The following is a 20,951-nucleotide window of genomic DNA, read 5'->3' as shown; positions in this document are numbered from 1 at the left end:
TGCAGTAATCAATTCTACTAAAGATAAATGGATGAATTAGTTTTTCTAGCCCAACATATGTCACCAATTGTTAGTTGGCTGTTTAACATGTTGAACAGCAAACAGAGTTCTTTTGCACCTCTGTCTTCAAGGTTGTCAACATGTACATTAAGGTCCCCAACAATAATTAATTAGACATTTTCAACACATATCTCATATAAAGGTTCATTGAAATTATTGAAGAAGTTTGTTTTGTTCATTTTAGGCCTCTAAACATTCATAACATGGCTTGAAAAGGGCCCTGTACTTGGACAGCCAGATATATTTCTAGGGTTCTGGTTGGAGGATCCAACAGTGAAGTTTTGAAGGGCATAATGCAGATTGCAGGATCCAATAGTTGGATTAGGGAAGAGCAAGAAGGGGGTTTCAACTGTTAAACTCTATAGGGCAACCTTTTGGCTTCTATTGCTAGCAAAGAGGCAGTTAAACACGGCCAAAAGGTGCCAATATGTTGAACAGTGGCAACAAGAAAATGGCTAGATCCATCCATAGATTTATGAGGGTAGAGCAGATGATCCACCTCTGGAAAAGAAGTGAAAGGTTCCTGCACCAAATGTACTATTCTGAAGACACAGTTACTGCCTTGGGAATAATGACACAAAGAAAAGTGTTGCTTTTTCATATAAAATCCCAGTAATAATAGACTCTAATTGCAACAACATATAGTGGAAATGTAGTAAGTAGGTGCACAGCAAATATTTCATTGTACTCTGCTTCAAACAAAGTATTATTTATGCTATGCAATGTTAGTGACGAGCTGGTAAAACGAAATATTTGATAGCGACCATTCCACCATTATAATCCACTACTTGTTCATCCTTACTTAGTTGATTTTAGGACAAACAAGTGAAGATTATCCCTGTACCAGCTGGTTGTACTTACCAAACCGATGCATGGGACTGTCACAGAAGAGATGCTGAAGTAAGAATGTCTGTGGTGTCAATGTTTTCAATTTTTTCAATAACAGATGAGCGAACAGCTATGACCATAGACAAACAGAGGGAGCAAACTACACAGTGTCTGTAAGCAGGTTAGGGAAAAAAATATCAGTATCTGCAATGATCCAGTTGTGTTTTACAATATCGGCATATCAGATATTGACCAAAATCCCAATATCATGCATTATATCTAGATATGAAGCTTAAGCAAGTCGAGCTTTTATCCTGCTGTCATCCATGTGTTGCTGAACCTCTGGGATTACAAGTGCAACACTAAAATTCAGTGTTGAACATATATCCTTCACAGGAGGTGTGTGTGGCATGCTATTAAGATGGACAGTGCATGGTTAGCTGTGAGGGGATCAGAAGAATACAATGATCCCTAAACACTCTTATCGCCATTTATCTCCTCTGGACCTCACTGAATCCAACACCTCGAATCTCTATTGTCGACCTCTCATTCATTCATCACTGTGATGCATCGGCAGTTTGCAGTAGGCCTCTGAACACCTGGTTTCATGGATGGTTTCGTCTACACCAGCTGCTCGCCTCCTGCTGTGGCCCAACATCTCATGATGATGCTCCTAAGACTGTCTGTTATGCTCACTGATTGAACGTCTAGCTCCGGCGGTGTTTTTCAACCCAGGTCTCATTTCACTCAGCCGAGGCTTCTTTTCGTGTGGCTCTTAAAGATGCCACTCCGATCCCCTATTAATCATAGCCCTGTTTTCTAAGTTGTTCTCTCTACTGCTGGTGCTAACACAGATTTAATGTGATTCTATCTCTGATTGTCAAACTACAAATGATAAAACAAACGATGATGTGCGATGTTGTAGCAGTCGTTGGATCATAAGGAGAGGCTTTGTTTTTAATTATCTTTAAATCTAGTGTTTCTCGTGTTAAAAGAAAAGCACCCTTGGATTTTAAACGTGCTTGTAGGTTATGACCTTTCTCTGCTGCAGCGCGGTCATTAGAATCCAGCACATGACTGCTGTCCCCGGCTCGTTGTTCTTTGAAGTTATCAACCGAGAAATATTCCAGCTCATTGCAGAGCCCTCGGCTCCTGAGGCCGGCGATGACACACATGCTGAACAGAAGTACCCAGACCACCCGGGCTTTAGGAGCCCTGACTTTGATGGGGCGAACTGAGAAAAATAACAACACAAGGGGAGAAAGAATGCCTTCTGTGTTACACAAGGGGTCATGCTGCTGCCCCATCACAGTAAGTACATTTTTCACAAACGCCTGGTGATTTAAAAAAACAAGGTTGTTTATTTAAGGAGGAAAAGAGAACCAAATCTCAAAGTGTATCAGGTGTTTTTTTTTTTTTTTTTGAGTAAATTCTAGACATATTTTGTTGATCAAGTTAAGAGAGACTCACTTTCAGAAGATGACTCATTAGGAGCAGGAATAAAAATTCCCTTTAATCCATTGATCTGAAACATGGTTTTAGAAAAGCAATGATATCATTCTGTCCATTCCGATCTCAAAGCAAAACAAAAAAAAAGTGCTAATGCCTTCACTCTGTATCAAAATTCTTGAGAAATGATGATAGATTTACGGCAACTTCTTTCAGTTTTCAGCTATTTCAGGTATCTGTTAAACAGATTGTTGCATTGACTTCTGGGAAGACAGATGGTGCTGTGCATGCTTCAGGACAACTAAAGGAATGAAGGATTCTTCAGCTCAGTAGATCAAATTTGCTATAGGCCTTGGCTACATTTTTTACTGCGCGTAGGCGTATAGACTCACAAACATTTTTTTTATCAGCTTTGTTTCTCTCTGGCTATAGTTAAAAGTAGATGAAATACCACAATGAGAAATAAATACCGGTACTGTCAACATCCTGGCAAATTATAGTGCTTTTATTATCTCTTCAGTTATTTCATTATTAAGGCTATATTCTTTGAAATACTAAGTTTAATTAGCAGAAATATGGTGCAAGGATTAACTTTCAATATGGCTATTTGTGCTTTTATTAATTGCTAAAGTTCTATTTTGGCTTCCCTGGTTTATTCATCCAGCTCACCCATTATCAGCATTTGCAAGCCATGCAGCTCATGTGCACTGCCCTGCAGCCTTTGGCCTTCTAGGCGATCATTATTTTCCATGATTGACACTATGGGATGGTGTGCATTTCATTGATGAGAATTTTAGAGCCCTACAGCTTGTGATCCTTTAGCCATCAATGGTACGTCACCCTAAAGCTATCTGAAAGGGGGCAAGGTTGCAGATCACTTTCAAGTACTCTGTCACTTTCATCACCAGAACCCAACAAAACGTACCAGCCATCCCAAGAGTCCACAGACGCTGACCCAGACGAGCAACAAGCTACAGGTAAAGATACCTATCTAACAGAATATTTCACTCTTATAGGTTCAAAGCTATTCAACCTGAATGTCTTAGATCCACTTTGCTCTCAGCAATCAGAAGATTTTTCCCTCTTGTAAATCAGAAGTTTGCTCTTTCAAATGTAATCCACAGTAATTAAGATAGCTAGAGGTATATGTGAGGATTGTTTTCTACTAACTTAGTGGATCATATTTAAAGTGCAACATAGTGTTAACAGTAGTTTGATTTGCCTGCAATTTGTTAATTCAGTATTAGTTTTATAAGGTAGTTTGCAGATTATATATTTTCATTTATACATCCCAGCTGGCACTCATCGTTATCTCTTTCAGGATCAGAGGTAAAATCTGATTACAGTATTGACACTGTAAGATGTGTTTAATAAATTAAATAAGCTGTTACCTTAGATAGCCTATCTAAAAGCAAATTCTGGGTTTATTGCCAGTTGATCCTTACTTCAACCGTAAAGTCAATCAAATGTTCCTAAAGATATAACACAGAAACTTTGTTGTGTTAGATACAGCCATCCTGTTATCTCGTGAAAATATTTACTGCAAAAACAATCTAGAAATAAGTAAAAATGTCTTAAATTAGGTGTATTTACCCTTAATTTGAGTGAGTAAATAAGATGATCTGCCAATGGAATGAGCATTTTTACTCTTAAAATAAGATAATTAGATAAAATGCACTGGAAATAACACAATGCAATTGTTTCTTTCTTATCTTAAATGTATATTGTCTTGTTCCATTGGCAAAGTTTCTGACTTACCTCCTAAATTCAAGAACAAATGCACTTATTTTAAGGAAAATTGACATATTTAGATTTAGATTTTTTCCACTCTTCCACAGCCTTGATGAACAGCTTTCCTTTACACCCCACTGACTCTGTTATTAGAATAGTTATGTTTGATTTTCCCCCATTAGTTACAGCATTAATGTTTAACAGTGAAATAGGTGATTTGGAGAATCAATGCACTAAGGATTAATGAACAGTTATTATCAGACAATAGCTACATGAGAACATGGATGCTGTCAGAACCATTTTCCATCTAGGGAGCAGGATCCATACGGTTCTTTTAAATGCTCAAGGAGTGTGCTACAGTGACCTCTGAGATAAACACTGTGCAAAGAGGGCATGCTTTTATTTTGACCCTGCAGACATTTAGTTCTTTGAAGAAAATAAATCTGACAATTGCTGAAGGTGGCAAGAAGGCCTCATTTCTAAGCAATGGTCAGCTGTTAAAATGCTCTTTCGTGGGTGTGTGCAAAAAGAAATGTTTGCTATCTATTTTCCTCTCTTCTGACTGTTCAGTACCTCCCCCACTGGGCTGTGTCATCAGCATCATTGGGCTTGGCAAGAGCTTCAATAGAAAATGGGAGGTGATGTAGTCCAAATGGTGACTCTATAAAGCTCATAACTGATTCACAGACTTCATCGATAATTTGCCAAGGAACGCCATCCTTACCTCCTTCCTGGTCAACTAAAGCTGAGCCTTTATCTGATTCTGACTTTTCTGATTCTTTCCTCAGCAGCAGTCATCACATGAAGCCCTTCGCCAACCTTTAAAGCTGTTACACTTTCAAAGGTAAATGCATTTACGGCTTTCCAAACAAAAAGGGTCACATTAAGTACATGCATAAGTATGTGCTTAATTAATCTGTTGCTTTGCATGCCTCTCTTCTCTATATTCTCTAAGACATGAAGATACTTGGACATGTGACCTTCTTCCTTTTGCTGGTGGGAATCTGGGCTCAGAACAACCGTAATGCAAAAGCAAGTGGGAGATCTACAAAGAGAGGAGGTGGGGCCCATGCAGGTAGGGCTGCACAGTCCACCCCAGCAGCTGATTCTTCTCAAGGCAGTGGCAGAAGCTCTGGGAGACCAGCTGAAACACGGCAGGACAGCTCTGTTGGAACCCGTGCAGCTGGTCAACAGACAGATGAGATGAGGCTGCAGTTCCTCAGGAATGCTCAGGTGACATGCAACGATGGTTCTGCAGCTGGGTGAGACAGTTTGGATTTTCAACAGATATGTATTTGTGGCTGCACGGTAGTCGGCGCGGCTTTGTCTTCATCATTTCCCTTTCGGTATTTAGTTTCTACCTAAAGGAGTACAGAGGAAGCCGCAGATGGCTGTTATTTCTGGAAGGTTAGTATTTACAAACTGGTTAAATTGGTCCCCTTAGGTCAGATGCTTTTGGCATGGTGACCCCTTTGGAATTTTGACAGCGATGTCATCTTTTTATGTCATCATCTGCTTTTCACCTTTTTTGGTTGCTTCAACTTTTTTAATCAAACAAAGATAAAGGAAATCTGTGGAAACCGTCTAAGCTGACTGAAAAGTCACAGTACAGCATTTAACCTGCAGAAATATCTAAGCCAATGCATTTATTAAATATGTTTCATTAACACACAAGAATGGATACATATTTATGACAAAAACATTTACCTGGTTGGAGTTGCTTTTATGTCCGGCAGAGGCCTGATGAGCCAAGCAGGGTGTTCCCCTCACATCTTTGGCTCTAATATTAGGCTTGTTTATTTTTAGGTGGCTGGTGCTGCTACAGCAAAGAGACCTGTGATTCCAGGTACCAAAATATCCCCCGACTAATGAGCTCATCGGGGTGGCCCCAAACTAAAAGAGGTTGGTCATCTATCCAGAATTTGGCGTGCATGCTCAACATGTTTTGTTTTTTTTTTTCTTTTAAGGAAGAGGTTTATTTACTATTGGGATATTTTTACAGGGACTGGGATATTGTCATCTCTGGCAGAAGAAAACCCACACTGGCACAATGCAAACCTTGTGTAAGTACTTGGATCAGTGTCTCAGTTTCCTGACAAGAGAAACATTTTTAAATACACTTAAGTAAAGCACCTAATCTAAATATTCTCACACACTTAATGAAAACAAAGGTAAAAGAGGTGGAAGAAAGAAACAGCAGTAGTTTTTTTTTTTTTTTCCATTAAAGTTAAAATGAATTTAAATCCTTTAATTGGTTTGCCCATTCATGGTTTATTTCCTTTCCCTGAAATCATTTAAGACTCTCCGCGGCCATATGTTTGGGCTCATTATTTACCTTGTGTCCCATATTTATCAACATTTTTTCTATCATCCTTTATTTATGAGGTCTGCCTTTACAAGTGCTGAAAAACGGCCTCAGATCCTAATGCCCTCCACCTTAAAAACACCACTGTTACCATAGCTGTGTTTAGGATGGTATGTAATTTCTCTCCTAAACAATGGTAAATGTAAGAACGGAAGAGTACAGTTTTTCTTCATCCTAATAAACTATATTTCCATATTGACTTGTGCAAATTAAAATGTTGGCAGCAAACTTGGAAGAAAAAAGATTAAAGTAGTGGCCTAGTGGTTAGGGCATAGAGCTTGGAATCCTGAGGCTCTGAGTGTGAGCCCCACTCCCACAGACTGTCACTCTGGGTCTCTGAGGAAGACCCTTAACCCCACACTGCTCCCCCAGCGCTCCATGATGGCAGCCCACTGCTCCCCCACAAGGGGATGGGTCAAATGCAGAGGTAAATTTCTCCAATGTGAAGTCAATAAAGTTCAAATTATTAACACACTTTATCTTCAGCAGTGGAGTCGTGTGTGGTGAGTGTTTATTGTAGCTGAGCTGTTTTCACTGGGAGGACTGCTCACTGCTTGAAATGTAATAACTCTACCAGCTAACTAGGTTCTCTGTGGCTGGTCCTTTACTCTTTGCTGCAACAGTCCTCATCGGAACGTCCAGAGGTTCAAAAATACCTATTCCATTGGAATGTTTTGAAACAATAAGGTTTAAAAGAGCTTAAGAGAGCTGATCATGACATGGTTTTTATGTGATAGCTTGATACTAAGGAAAATGTATGTAGACCATCAGTAAGAAACAGCCTTATTATGTAAAATTGCCCTGATAGGGCAAAGGAATGCTTTATCAGTGCTCATCAATTTCAGCTATCCCTTTCTATAGCTTACGACCGTTTTTCTTCATGTCTAAAATACTTACTCTTCTCTTGATAAGATTTAATCTTATCAAGTGCTTTTGTTTTATGCTAAAACATGTTTTTTTCAGCCTTTGAGAGAGCTATAAATATGTAGAAACATTCAAGGAGAACATCAAAGTCTGGAAGTGGTTGGTGTTGTGTAAGTAAAGCCTTCATTTGTATGGGTCTCATATATTGCAGATTCATCCCATACTGTTCCAGTGATGTATGGAGCGGCACTGGCCCCGCCGCAACCCCCCCACCAAGAACAAGACAGGGAAAAGACAAAGTCAAAGAAACAAATAGGAATGCAAGTAAGTCTCCTCAGAATTGTGTGCTTTATAATGGATAATGATTGTTTGTTGTTGTTACAATGTTTGCTCTTTGCCATTTCTACATATTTCCTCAGCTGAGTACTCTTTCATGGGATCCCTTATTATCCGGGAGGTCATCAAAGATCTCATCCCCAAAGGAATCAAGCAGGCCAAGGTTGTCGTGCTAGCTGGCACCAGGTGAGTGGGTTTTAATGTCTGTGTGCTACTGATGACTGCAGCTTTTGGACACCAGCCCCATAGATGTTCTCCATTCCTAACTTAAAGCACGAGTAGGAATATTTTGGCTAGATGTTTATAGTCATCTGTGATCAGTGACTCAATGTTTATTAAAGGGGCTTTGCCCTGTGATGGTAAAAATTCCTCCCTGGTTAGCAGGATGGTTGCTGGGACATCACCCCTACGCCCTAAAATGAGAGCCGCTGTGAGTGGTTATCAAACTCAAGGCCAGATTACTGACTAACTTCCTTGGCTCCTTTGCAGTGCTGGTGCAACAGGTGTTTTACTCAACATAGAGAGGGTTGCCAGCCAGTTGCAGCGTCTAGGAACTGAGGCGCAGGTGCGAGGCCTGGTGGATTCTGGCTGGTTTCTGGAGAGTAAGCAGCAACGCTCCCCAAACTGCCCCGAGACGATTTCCTGCACGCCTGAAGATGCTATCAAGATAGGACTTAGGTAAATCCCTAAACACTTCCGGCTGCCTGTAATCGTCCATAGACAGACGCAGTTACTAAAATTCACATTCCACTCGTTACTACAGTATTTTAAAAAAGTATCTTGTGTCTTCAGGTTGTGGAATGGGGTGGTTCCAGATAGGTGCCGCCAGCTTTACAAGAGAGGGGAGGAGTGGCAATGCTTCTTTGGTCACAAACTCTACTCCACTTTGACTTGTGAGTGCTGACCGGTTCCTGATGGATGCTGTTAAAAAAAACGAACTTTTACTTAGTCAACTTGGTGAAAATGAAGGAACTGATTATCACGCTAATGATTCATGTTTGACACAACATGTTGAAAAGTCAGTTTATTAATAGAATGGACTCTTTTCAGACAGTTTTTAAATCAAAGTAGAGCATGGAGACTACTGTTAAAAGTTATAAATGACATACATCGAAAGTAGGGCTGAACGATTTGGCCAAAAATCAAAATTGCGAATTTTTAAAATAAAATTCAAATTGTGATTTTATTCTGGCTTTCTTTCTAATGGCAAAACCACCTTAGTGGTCATCTGGTGCCTCTCTAATTTAAAAATATTTTATTTTTTTATTGTGATTGGAAATGCAATTAATGGCCCAGCCCCAATTAAAATCCACTTTTTTGTTGCTGCTTTTCAGTGATATAGATGAATAAACTGAAAAGCAGATAATATTATCTGCAACTGTGTAAAACTGGATCACAAGTAAAGTTCTGCAAGGCTCTATTCCAAAGTCACTATTATTCACTACTGATTTGCTCAACAAATATTAGATTAAGATTTAATCATTTCTGACAACTTTATATTTCTCTGTTAATACACTTTCTGACCACAGCGCATTAAAGTCAGTTGATTAGCGAGTGCTTTATCTCAGTAAGTGGATGGGACACATTTTCCCTATAAAATGGCTTAAACAATTGTTCTCATTCCTTAAAAAGAAAAGAGATCAGTGTGCTGTTATGGGCGTATACCTAAATGTTACTGTAGCATCCATAAAGGCCTGTTAGCAAATACTACTTTCTAAAAAAATTTCCCTGAATAAAAGGTTTCACATCAAAATAGGCACCAGAAAAAGGTATCCAAGGTTTCATTATTACAGGGTTAGATAATTAAGATCATGTCTTTGCGGCTCCAGCTCATCCTTATTAACAGTTATACCAGTCGCAAATTAGGGCACTGGCCCTTTGTTTATTATACTAAATAGTTTTGTATGTTGATGATTAAATCATTCTGACAAAAATGAAAATGACAAATTTTCATAATTTGTCTGAGAGAGAAGTTTTCCTTTTACATGAAGTTTAGTTACACTTTAACACATTATTTGCAGCCTGATGTTTTTGCAACCAAAGTTAATCCTTACATATTTGCCATTAAAGCATCAGGTTTCTGTTATGAATGATCTTCATTCTTAGAAATGTTTGTATTATTTTTATTTTCTCTGATTACTCTTTAAAAGCTATAACTAAAAAAAACTTTATTTACATTAGGAGCAGAGAGAGCAGAATCTAACTTGTATGGAAGTGAACTCATTTTAAAACAGGGATTTTGTGTTATGGTATTATTAAAACAAAACGATACCAGAGACATTTAAGTTCCTTAGGAGGATATCTTAGCAGTTACATTGGTTAGCACCAGTTACTGGGAAAACCACTTTTTCTCTGTAAGCCTGATGTCCTTAACTTAATGCTGAGATTTCCAAAAAGCTTCTGAAGTTTCCAAATGTAACATGTTTCGCACAAGTTGAGAGCTCAAAATGATAAATAAGTGCCTTATAGTGCAGATTTGTTAGCCTTCTTGTTATCTCCTGTCTCACAGGTTGCTGTAAAAATGATATGTCTTTTTATAATTTCACACATCTTTTGGTCATCTTCTACTTAGATTTTCCTTTTCTTTTTAAGATAATATACTTCTAGATCAAGATATGAAAGAAAAGAAGGGTAGTCTAGATTTTTTTTCCCTGCCTGTGTATTATTATTAAAAAAATTTTTTGGTCAAGGCCAGTTAAATTTAAAAGCCGGCAATTTTTGGTCCCCATCTAACTATTCAGTTCTTTGTGCATATTTTAATATTCTGTACAACTCCAAATGTTACATAAGCAACATTGATATTTTAGACTAATGAAACTGGTAACTGTCCAGTCCCATCAGCAGGACATTTGTGGTGCCATTAAGCCTCATTCTGCGATAATAAGACTACCAGCCTCCATTACAACAGTTTTGTAGGGGATGCTAGACCCTCCCAAGGGTTAAAGAACAGCATGGAACTGATGCTTTTTCGAGCATTTCCAAATAATTTTTGATAATTTTGCTTCGCCCAGTTAACAGGTTACAAGTCATGTACATGTGCTCCCTTTGATTAAATATCCTGCATCCGTTCTCCATTTCCAAAAGGGAAACATATGAGGAACAAAGTTCAACTCTTAATTATTCATTTGTAGTTGAAATGCAGCATCCTGATTAGATTATTAAAAAACATTTTTTTTTGTTTAATTTTGCTTTCTCCATAGCTGCCCTCTTTATCGTGCAGTGGCTGTTTGACGAGGAGCAGCTGAGAGTGGAAAATATCTACATGGGAGGTCAGAGTCTGTCTGAGGAGCAGTGGCAGTACATCCAGAATCTGGGCGTGGAGATTAAAAACTCCCTGAGAGATGTGAGGTAGGTTTTGCAAACGGCACTCTCCTGTTTACAGCTTTAATTGCTTAACACAAGATTTACTTTTAACATTTAGTGAATATCAATGTTCTTTTCTTTTGGTTCAGTGCGGTATTTGCTCCATCTTGCCTTTCACACACACTCATCACAAAAAGGTAAGAATTGACATTAAAAAATGTGTCAGGGCAGCACAGAGTACAGTAAAGTGGAAGGAATGTGATGCAATATTTTCATTTTCTTTTTTTTTTTTTTTTTTTTTTTTTTACTAATAGCAGATCTTTTTATCTTCTACTGTATTGCTCCTTCTGTTTTTAGAAAATTCTGCACCAATGTCAGTTGTGAGTTAGTTGGTGAAACATTGGTCTTCCTGTTAGTTGAAATCCTTTTTAACCTTTAACATCTTTATGTATATGATTGCATTCAGTTTTATCAAAACTTTGTTTTTTTCTACTGAAAAAGAAAAAACATAAACACTACAGCTTTATGCTGCCACTACTATTATATTGACAACAGAGACAGTTTTTTCAGGGTGACTGACCATGTTCGTTTTCCACCACACATGCTATTTTTGGACCTTATAATAAAATTTTTGATTTTTCTCTTCAGTACCTCCTTCCATGTTAGAGCTGCCTCTGTTATACACCTAACTCTATTTTAGATTTATTTTAATGGGTTAAAAATATTACCAGTCATCCATAAAGGTCAGCATTTTAAAGTGAACAAATACTAGTTTTCCTCATAACTGAGGTGTTGACATTTGCACCTTTTCCAGAGTGTCTAAGGTGCTGTTTCTCTGATAAACATTATCTGATGATTAGCATTTATAACTTAATATTCCCATTATTTAAGAGATGTTCATTGAGATTTTTTTTTAATGGCCGGAATGTTTGTAAACTTTTTGGAATTTTATCCTTCATTGGTCTGGTGTATCTTTAGTCGTTGTTATGGTGTTTGTGGTTTAATCTTCTAAAGAAAAAAATAATAAAACATTTGTGAGGAACTTTGCAGAACAGTCTTCAGAAAAATATCATGTTTTCAGTTAGGCTATTTCTGAACCCAGCTTATTCTTATAGAGAAAATGTTCCGGTAGATGTATTTTAGTAAAGATGGCTAAATCCATGATGCACTCCGCACTTTTCTGATATTTATTTGTTAAAGAGTTAATAATCATGTACATGTAAAAATATAAATAATTTCTAGGGGTATCAACATACTGTATTTGCAAAGTGGCATGTTTTCATGGTGCAGCCAAATTAGTTAAAATCTTGCAATTGTACCGTGACTTTGGTGTGACAGATCATCTACTTGTTTTGATTTATCTTTTCATTTTTCTCTCAGGTTTTTATTTCTCTATCATTCACAACTTATTTGTCTCTTCTGTAGCAACTGGATGAGTTTCCAAGTCAAGGGAACATCTCTGCCACGGGCCCTCCACTGTTGGGACAGAAGTCTGGAGGCAGTTCGTAACAACAGAACCCCAGCTAAAGGATGCCCTTTCCACCTGGTGGACTCCTGTCAGTGGCCCCAGTGTAACCCCACCTGTCCAGCTTTGGTTGATCAGGCCACCCAGCAGGAGCTTACGTTGCTCCAGATGTTAGTCGCCATGGGCCTTAACCCTCAGAGGCTTGGCTTAGATTCCGAACTAGAAGAAGATTCTATGGGAAGGATCGTCAGTAATGGTGGCTAAAAGGAGTCAAGAGAAGACATGGAGAAAGTCTTTAGAACTTTATGTAACTGTGGAAATCCATATATATATATATATATATATATATATATATATATATATATATATATATATATATATATATATATATATATATATATATATATATATATATATATATATATATATATATACACATATATATGTGTTTATGTGTGTGTGGGTGTGTGTGTAATGAGATCTAATGTTTTCCATGCATGCAAAAACAATAGTGATGGTTTACTGTGAAATCACCTCTCTATGGTATTTAGTCATTTGTTTTTTTGTTTATTTTAATCTATAAAGTAAACTGTTAAAAATGTGGACGCTGTGGTGATTCACCATTAAGTTGCATTCGCTGAGTCATGCAAATGTAAATTAAAAGCTTTTACAATCTTCATCATTTATGGTTGTCAATTGTTTATAATTTTTCATTACATGTATGCCCATAGCCTTTATTTCCAAATCACTTTTTTGGTAAATGTACAAGTTAATTATAATAATAATGATAATAATAAAAGTATTGTCCTGACAATGTGAATACTCTTCTTTTTTTCACCATCTTTACATAAAAAAAAGATGAGCATGTGGAACATAATGCAAGATGTATTTATTGTTGAATTATTGTTGAAACCTGCCCCCCAAAAATCTAAGTTTTACTTAATTTATCATGCACAAGGGATAACATAATCTCCCAGGAGGGCAATAGACTTAGACTTAGACTTGACTTTATTAATCCCTTGGGATTACTCCCTTCGGGAAATTGTATTTCCAGTAGCAGGAAAAATTGCACATACAAGAAAATAGAGGATGTTTAGACACAGTATATACAATAGAAAAATAAAATCAATTAAATAAGGTGCAGGAAGATGTATTGGGGGATGAGGATAGACAAATAAATACAGAGGGCTATAGCAAAAACAATGACTTAAATTAACAGTTATGTAGTGTATTGCACTTGAATGGTTGAGAAAAAAAGAGTGTCCAGATTATAAAAACCAAAGCGAGTATCTACAACTCCTTCACTTCTGTTCTCTTAACTCTATTTCCTACTCCCCCCCAGAGAGGAGTTATAGAGCTTGATGGCATGAGGGACAAAGGAGTTCCTGAGTCTGTTGGTCCTACATTTGGGAAGGAGCAGCCTCTCACTGAACAGGCTCCTCTGGTTGCTGATGACGGTGTGCAGGGGATGACTGACATTGTCAATAATGTCCAGCAGTTTGTCCAGTGTCCTCCTCTCTGCTACCGTCACCAGTGAGTCCAGTTTCATGCCGACCACAGAGCCGGCCCGCCTGATCAGTTTATCCAGCCTGGAGGTGTCCTTCTTAGATGTGCTGCCCCCCCAGCACACCACAGTGTAAAAAAGGACGCTGGCAACCACAGACTGGTAGAACATCCACAGCAGTTTGCTGCAGATGTTAAAAGATCTAATAGATATAGATTAGATTATAGAATATAGATTTAATCTATTAAGCTTTAAAGACAAATAGTATAAACTCCAATAAATGCAAACTGGTCTCTGACATGAGTGTAATTCAAATATAATACTTTTACCATATTCGAACAGTAATATTGTTTTTGTAGGGTAACTGACTGTTTAGCAAATTCAGACAGCCTAATTTGCCCCCTGAAAACAAACAAACGGATAAAACTACCAGCCAGGATTTCATTCTAGAAAGTAATGAAATATAAATCAGAAATGTAAGTTTTGATTTATATTTGATCAAGCTAAGACTATCGTGACCGGTATTTAAAAGGTATGTTTAATTAAACATTTTGTCCTCTAGGGGGCGGTGTCTTGAAATCATTGCATACTTTCTAAATGTATTTGATCACATTTTGAAGATCGATTAAAATGTAAAATATTTTTTTCCGTGCGCTTCTGATTTTTATATTCTCTTTGTTTATTTTTTTCCTTACCCTTAACTTATTTAGGTCGGGGGGAGTTTTATGACAATCTCATCTTTAATATGGATTGGATTCACTTCCCATAATGCACCGCCGTTTCTTTTTACTTCCTCTTTCCGCCATATTGCAGAACCGGTAAGATGTCTTTTTACGCTCTCAGTCACAATCCTTAAAGAATCTAAGTCATCTGCCTTATATGTATTCACAAAATCCTCCCTTTTTATCAAGAAAGCACACAGAAGTAATTCCTGGCCATTATCGTCAACGTTAACTAATCCATTGTCGGACATTTATCTAGTCAAAATGCCTCTCCGGTTCGGCCCTGGGACTGTGCGTTCAACCCGTCTAAATAGTCACTTGTGTTCCTACTAGTCTGGTAGTAATTATTTAGTGAAGAGAAAGCGTTTAAACCCATCGTAAATGTTGCTTTTTGACACGCTTCATATTTTCTTTGGACTTGTAGCAAAGCTATGGGGTGGGAATGCCTGTCGGTAAGCGAAGGAGGCTAAAGTAGTTAGCATGTTGAAGCTTATAGTGGACCATGCTTTGAAGCAGGCGCATACCCGACGTTTTTGCCTGTATATTGTGTTTGACGAACGAATTCTAATTAAATAGTGTAAAGACGCTTAAAGTTCGTTTTTTTGGCTGGACTTGGGCAACCTAAGAGCTAAGGTTGTCTTGTTGACCTGCGTTATGGCTACATTCAACTTAAAATGTTTCTTGTCTGTGTTTGCAGGCACCATGGTGCGCATGAACGTTCTGGCTGATGCTCTGAAAAGCATCAACAATGCCGAGAAGCGTGGGAAACGCCAGGTCCTCATCAGGCCCTGCTCCAAGGTTATTGTGCGCTTTCTAACCGTCATGATGAAACACGGTAAGCGGCGAGCAGGAGTTGGAGAATGGATGTGCTCAAAGAGAAAGGAATGGTGGAGACTGGTGTGGGCTGAGTGCTATGAATTGTTTTCTCTAATGTCCAGGTTACATTGGTGAGTTTGAGATCATCGATGACCACAGAGCCGGGAAAATCGTTGTTAATCTCACAGGCAGGCTGAACAAGGTACATTAATATCCTTAAAGGTTATGACATATTCACAACTATGTTATCAATGTTTAATATGTTAAGAAAAGTACTTCTAAATTGTCACGTGTTCATATTTGTGAACAATATATTGGTCTATTTTAACTCTGCTCTAGTGTATCACTTCTTTGTATTGCAGGGATAAAAGTAAAATAAACATTTTTTTTCTCATTTGTTTTAGTGTGGTGTGATTAGTCCACGTTTTGATCTTCAGCTCAAGGATCTGGAGAAGTGGCAGAACAACCTGCTGCCTTCAAGACAGTTCGGGTGAGAATAATTTTCAGTAAATCTTTTTTAGCAGTGTTATCTGTATGGCTGGACGCTACACTTGATCTGGTCCCCACCAAGTTAAAATTTAGGCTTCTATACTGTATTCGTCTGTGTTCAGCACTTAAGCTGGTTACACTGAAAGTTGTCGGAATTGCACTGAAATTAGGATGATGCACACTTTTAAAAATTTATATATAAAAAAAACTACCTCTTTATTTGCATACATATGTAAGAAAACTTAAACAAGCGTACTGCTCTACCAGCAGCCAGCCTGCTTAAAAGGTGCTGGTGAGGTGTCCAGGTTTCAAAGGGGTGGTCTGAAAGATATTATTGTTTTGTTTCCCCCAGTAAAATGCAGCATTACTGTGGGTGGATCAGAGCAATGTCTCTGGGTCTGTTTGGCACATAAATCAGTTAAGTGCATTTTAATGGTCGATAGAAACATCACATCTAACATAGAGAAAGGTTTAAAGAAAAGGTGTGGGCTTACTTTGCAAAGACACACAAAAAGCCTATATGCTCAAGCGTCATACTAAAAATAAAAAAAAAGTTCTGAACTCTTAAAAAAAAAAAAAAAAACAATGGGCCTTTTTAAAGTCGGGTTCTGACAATGTTCCCTGTTAGGTTTAGTTTTTATGATGTGCAGACCGTTTTCTGTTTTGGGCTCTTGAGCTTTGGGTGCTGGATAGACTGATGGAAGCTCTTGCAGCTATCTTGAGACAGTAATTTTAGAACGATTGCTGATTTCACTTTAAAATCGAAACTTGCCCAAAAAATTGGTTTTTATGTTCCCGTGGGGGAAAAGGAATTTTCTTTAGAGGGAGCTGGAAACTTCCCAAATATAGTGACCAAGTTGCTAATTTGGCAAGACTGGGCTGTAGTCTCCAGTTTTCCTTCTCTACAGACAGCAGTACAGCGGCAGCGTAGCCACCAGTTAGCTTCATAAACTAGCCGGCTTTGCAGCAAGACTGGACCCAAATGTGTTTGGTATTTCAAAATAAAGTGAATAGTCACACTAAATTTGAAGACAATTTAAACTTTTATTAGAAGAAGTGTGCAAATATACAGCATACTTGTTTGAGTTTGTAATGTAACAAAATTTGGAATAAATAAAGACTATTTTATTTTTCTTTTGAACCTTAGATATTGTCTCAAGTTTGTGGGGTTTATGCCTCACTGAGCTTAATTTGGTGCCTTTTTTTTTTTTTTTACTTGGCCAGCAAACTATTAAAATCTCTGCGATATGACTGTCATGGTTAAATGTGTACAATTTAAAAATTTATACTTTGGCATCCCAAACCTGGACACAACACAGGGCTCTGTGGGATTATTTTATTTTTTTCTAGTTCTCTAAATAGATCTGATTTTCTGTCGAAAATAAAAATAAATGTAAATCTCTTTATTGTCCCACAATGGTGGAAATTCATTCTCTGCATGTAACCCATCCCCTAGGGGGGCAGTGCCACCATTGTGTGGCGCCCGGGGAGCAATCAAAGGTTAACGTTAAGTCTTAATTTATATATTGCATACAGGATTAGATTTCCTGCTTAGATTTGTTAGGATGGGTTGAGAAAAAAGCAGAGTAATAGATGAATAGAATAAATGCCGCCTAACGTTTCCAGACAGATTAAACCAAAGGAAGCCTGAAGTAGTCCTAAAAACCATCTGTGATATGTATAGATTTAATTTACAATTTGATCATGTGGTTGGCAGGAGTAATAATTTCTACTTGCATGTAATTCATTAGTTTATAGACAGTTTTGGCAATGCATGTAATCCTATAATACACTGCATTAACTCCTTAGTTCCTACTACCAGGCCCCAGGTCATTTTGAAGTCAGTTTGTTCTGCATCGAACTGCTAGCTTATCTGTAAACAGAACCTGTCATGTTGTACGTCCTTACAATTGTGCGGTTCTAAAGAACATGGCCATCAACTCGATTTTAATCCAACTCTACTCCACAAACACCAGTAACCAATAATCTGTCATCAAATTACAACTCACAATGTTTACTACTTGGGTTGTTTTCGTCTTCTGGCATTCAAAAAACATGTTCTATCCTGGCATAAATTGTCTTATTTTGTAACATATAACATCTAACAGAAAACTAATATCCTTTTTTATTTTCCATAAAATAAAATGTCTTAATAGCCCACCAAATCTTTTTTTTTTTGTCCATAGAAGAGCAAAAATGTAAGGGAAAAAAGCACATTTTTATGTGTCTGACATATATCCTATATTTTAATTATCTATGTTACTTGAGCTTATTCACTAATCTGTTTGCTCCAAAATCAAGCATAAGTTCCTTTTCAGTATCCAGAATACGCAACGCCCTCCCCGGGCGCACGTAGTCTTTGTGTAGCTGGATCTCCACAAATCATTGCCCGATCAAGCTTTGACATATTTTGTTAGCCAGTAAGGTATTGGAAGTGTAGGGATGTGCGAAAAGAAAGTGCTTAGTTAAGGCAGAGGAGAAATGATTGAGTTCACACAGAAAATGCATAGCCAAAATTTAAAACCTAACAATGCTGTAGTGAAAGCTACTTTTAAAAATCTGTGTTTTATGCTAAAGTTAGGCATGACATTCAAATCATCCAGTTTGATTCTTTTGGTTCCAATTTGGATCAGTTGTCCTGAATGGAGTATTTCTATACTGCTTTTTATTTATTTTTTTCATTTGATTTCCACGATGTGAACTAGTGTAGTGAGTTTAAGAGGTCAACGATTACTTATACCCAAGATATAGAATATAAAAATAGCATTTTTATTTAAAAAAAAAATTTTGTTATTGTTTGGAGTTGCATTGAAGAGGTTGTTACACTTAGTTTGTAGACATATCCTGAAACTAGAAGATCTTGGCTTTCAAATTAGATGCATCACCAGCATATGGGATTTATATAATTTTACTGGCCATTGGCATTTGGGTACTTTGTTCATTTGTGCACAAGCAATAAAAAGGTGGGAGCTAAGGGGTTAACATGTGATTCATAATCACTGATGCTACAATATCTTCCATAGTAGGCCAAAATGGTATAGTTCACTCTGCATTTGATCGTCACATTCATGGATTATCTTTGAAATATCTGACTTGTTCTTTGAAAATCTCAAACTTCAGCAACCAACTAAACATTGACCCCAGAGTTTAAATGCACTGCAAAACTGTACAATGAATACTATGTGCATTTAGTATGTAAAAGTATTTCTGTTTTTGTAAATATGGTTTGTCCATAATCTTTTACTTTACTTGGCTTTAGGTGTTTCATTGCATTGCTGTTGCATCATCAGTCCCTTGAAAGATATTGCTTTTTTTTCTTTTATGTGCATCTGCTGTGGTGTTAAAGAATATGCAGAGCAGGGTGATTAGACTTTTGGTCAGTTTCATCTGTAATGTTAGAAAAGCTGAACTATTAGCAGAGAAAATGCTGTTGGAAAATGTTTTATCAAGGATTTGTTGGGAATCTTAAACCCTGGAGGTCTTAATTTTACACCTGATTATTTTGCAGCCCAAATATATAAAAATGTTAAGCGAGTCAAAAGAAGCCCCCAGGATTCAGGGTTTTTTTCCTGCTCAGGCTTATAGGGCTCATATCTAGACTTGATGCATCAAAAACCATGTAACTATTATGTCACTGCTTAAAACAACCATTAATCTATAACTACACAAAGTCTAAGGCACTAAAATGTCACTAATGAAAGCTGTAGCTTGATGCCAATGTCACTAAAGAATGGCTCTCCTCCCATATATCTTTTCCATGTATTTTACACCTCTGTTCCTATTCCCTTTTGCTGTTTAATATACTATACAACTCAATTTTAGATGTACAGAGACTAAATGGAAATAAAATAAATAAATATAAAAAATCCAAGTGCTATCATTTAAACTTTGAGTTTAGGTTAAACTTGTCCTGCGCTTAATTTACTAGGACCTGTTAAAATTCTCATCACAACCCAAATCTATATTTTTGAAGGAAACGTTAATCGAAGGTCTGATGTCAAATTCTGAAAATCTGCCTTTTAAATAGAATGTCGTCAGAGTTCTGTATTTTGAAGCAGAGCCTAAATCTAACTGAAAAGGTGTAGAAATCATTAAATACATTTATAGTGACCCTCTTCTGTTGGCATTATATAAAAAAGGTGAAGATCATAAATCTTGTTTCTTTGCATTTGTGCAGAAAGGTTTTTGTTGGTTTTCTGCTCATTGATTACTTTTTTTTCCCTTGCCAAATTGGAGGATCCATTTAATGTTGCATTTTAGAGCCACCATAATTTTGTTAAAAGCTTAAGTTACTTGAGGCATATTACGGCTCTACTACTAATTTAAACTTTGAATATTCAGATCTATCTCCATGTTTTCATGCTAAAGTATGTTGTGTGTTGTAGCCCACAACCTGTTTAAAGTGTTGATTAATTCTGGCTTTCTTCTTGATAGATACATTGTGCTGACCACCTCAGCTGGCATCATGGACCACGAAGAGGCCAGACGGAAACACACAGGAGGCAAAATCCTTGGATTCTTTTTCTAAAATGTAAAGAACTGCAAATAAAAACCGCCAGGAGAAAGCTGGTTGTCTGTTGTGCCTTATTTCAGTGTCAGCATGTACTAAGAGCATTTTATGTGAGAAAACCTTGCAGAGGCATCTATTATCAGCAACTGATAATGAAGTCACAGAAATGGTTAAAATCAAAAAGCCATTGGTGCAAGTTGTTGATCAGCCTGTTTTAGTGGATGTTGACTAAAGCCAGAAACTAAAAACAGGACCTTTTCTATAAAGTAGCTGAATTTGGACTGGGCTCAACATCCCTAGAGTGTACCACCAAAAACACAATGTCAGCATGTAAACCAAACATCTGTTTTTCTAGCCCCCTCCCCCCAGTGACTGCTAAAAGCTGTTGCCTCTTTCCTATTCCGTTAATCGCTTGTTAAAAAAAAAAGTCTTTGCTTTTTCTGCTCTGCAATTATCTTACCGCTGTGACCTTTTCTGCAGTCCTGGGTGTATTCTGTGTTTTCCCCAAC

General features: G+C 37.4%; 2 protein-coding genes across 5 annotated transcripts; both read left to right on the top strand.

Annotated features, from left to right (window-relative positions):
- The first annotated feature begins 3,232 nt into the window (after positions 1–3,232).
- Positions 3,233–12,752, top strand: notum2 (notum pectinacetylesterase 2). 4 transcript variants are annotated; one of them, XM_038290696.1, is made up of 13 exons: positions 3,233–3,314; positions 4,860–4,912; positions 5,024–5,330; positions 5,423–5,475; positions 5,875–5,970; positions 6,071–6,131; positions 7,509–7,621; positions 7,717–7,819; positions 8,123–8,311; positions 8,426–8,526; positions 10,834–10,981; positions 11,086–11,133; positions 12,362–12,752. In XM_038290696.1, the coding sequence occupies exons 3-13, from the start codon at positions 5,026–5,028 to the stop codon at positions 12,663–12,665; spliced, it is 1,521 nt and encodes a 506-aa protein (XP_038146624.1). In that variant the 5' UTR covers positions 3,233–3,314; positions 4,860–4,912; positions 5,024–5,025; the 3' UTR covers positions 12,666–12,752. The 4 variants fall into 4 exon arrangements, with proteins under 4 accessions (XP_038146624.1, XP_038146623.1, XP_038146625.1 ...); XM_038290695.1 differs by having other exon boundaries at positions 3,234–3,314; positions 4,857–4,912; XM_038290697.1 differs by lacking the exon at positions 3,233–3,314 and adding an exon at positions 4,688–4,706.
- A 1,823-nt stretch (positions 12,753–14,575) lies between these two features.
- rps15a (ribosomal protein S15a) lies at positions 14,576–20,497 on the top strand. The gene is made up of 5 exons (XM_038290735.1): positions 14,576–14,723; positions 15,325–15,462; positions 15,566–15,645; positions 15,848–15,933; positions 20,367–20,497. Exons 2-5 carry the CDS (start codon positions 15,330–15,332, stop codon positions 20,458–20,460), a joined length of 393 nt encoding a protein of 130 aa, XP_038146663.1. The 5' UTR covers positions 14,576–14,723; positions 15,325–15,329; the 3' UTR covers positions 20,461–20,497.
- The last annotated feature ends 454 nt before the right edge of the window (positions 20,498–20,951 follow it).

This window comes from Cyprinodon tularosa, unplaced genomic scaffold (genome assembly GCF_016077235.1).
Source record: "Cyprinodon tularosa strain WSP-4 unplaced genomic scaffold, ASM1607723v1 ctg287, whole genome shotgun sequence".
Taxonomy (NCBI): Eukaryota; Metazoa; Chordata; class Actinopteri; order Cyprinodontiformes; family Cyprinodontidae; genus Cyprinodon; species Cyprinodon tularosa.
The sequence above is the reverse complement of the archived record's forward strand: the minus strand, read 5'-3'. Positions and strand labels throughout refer to the sequence as shown.

What these genes read in the sequence shown, in the direction of transcription:
- rps15a (XM_038290735.1), top strand. Translation starts at nt 15,330, where the DNA reads ATGGTGCGCATGAACGTTCTGGCTGATGCTCTGAAAAGCATCAACAAT. An exon ending in AACCGTCATGATGAAACACG is followed by an intron (nt 15,463 to 15,565) that starts GTAAGCGGCGAG and finishes TCTAATGTCCAG; the next exon opens with GTTACATTGGTGAGTTTGAG. An exon ending in TCACAGGCAGGCTGAACAAG is followed by an intron (nt 15,646 to 15,847) that starts GTACATTAATAT and finishes CATTTGTTTTAG; the next exon opens with TGTGGTGTGATTAGTCCACG.
- notum2 (XM_038290696.1), top strand. Translation starts at nt 5,026, where the DNA reads ATGAAGATACTTGGACATGTGACCTTCTTCCTTTTGCTGGTGGGAATC. An exon ending in AACGATGGTTCTGCAGCTGG is followed by an intron (nt 5,331 to 5,422) that starts GTGAGACAGTTT and finishes TTCGGTATTTAG; the next exon opens with TTTCTACCTAAAGGAGTACA. An exon ending in CACACACTCATCACAAAAAG is followed by an intron (nt 11,134 to 12,361) that starts GTAAGAATTGAC and finishes TCTCTTCTGTAG; the next exon opens with CAACTGGATGAGTTTCCAAG.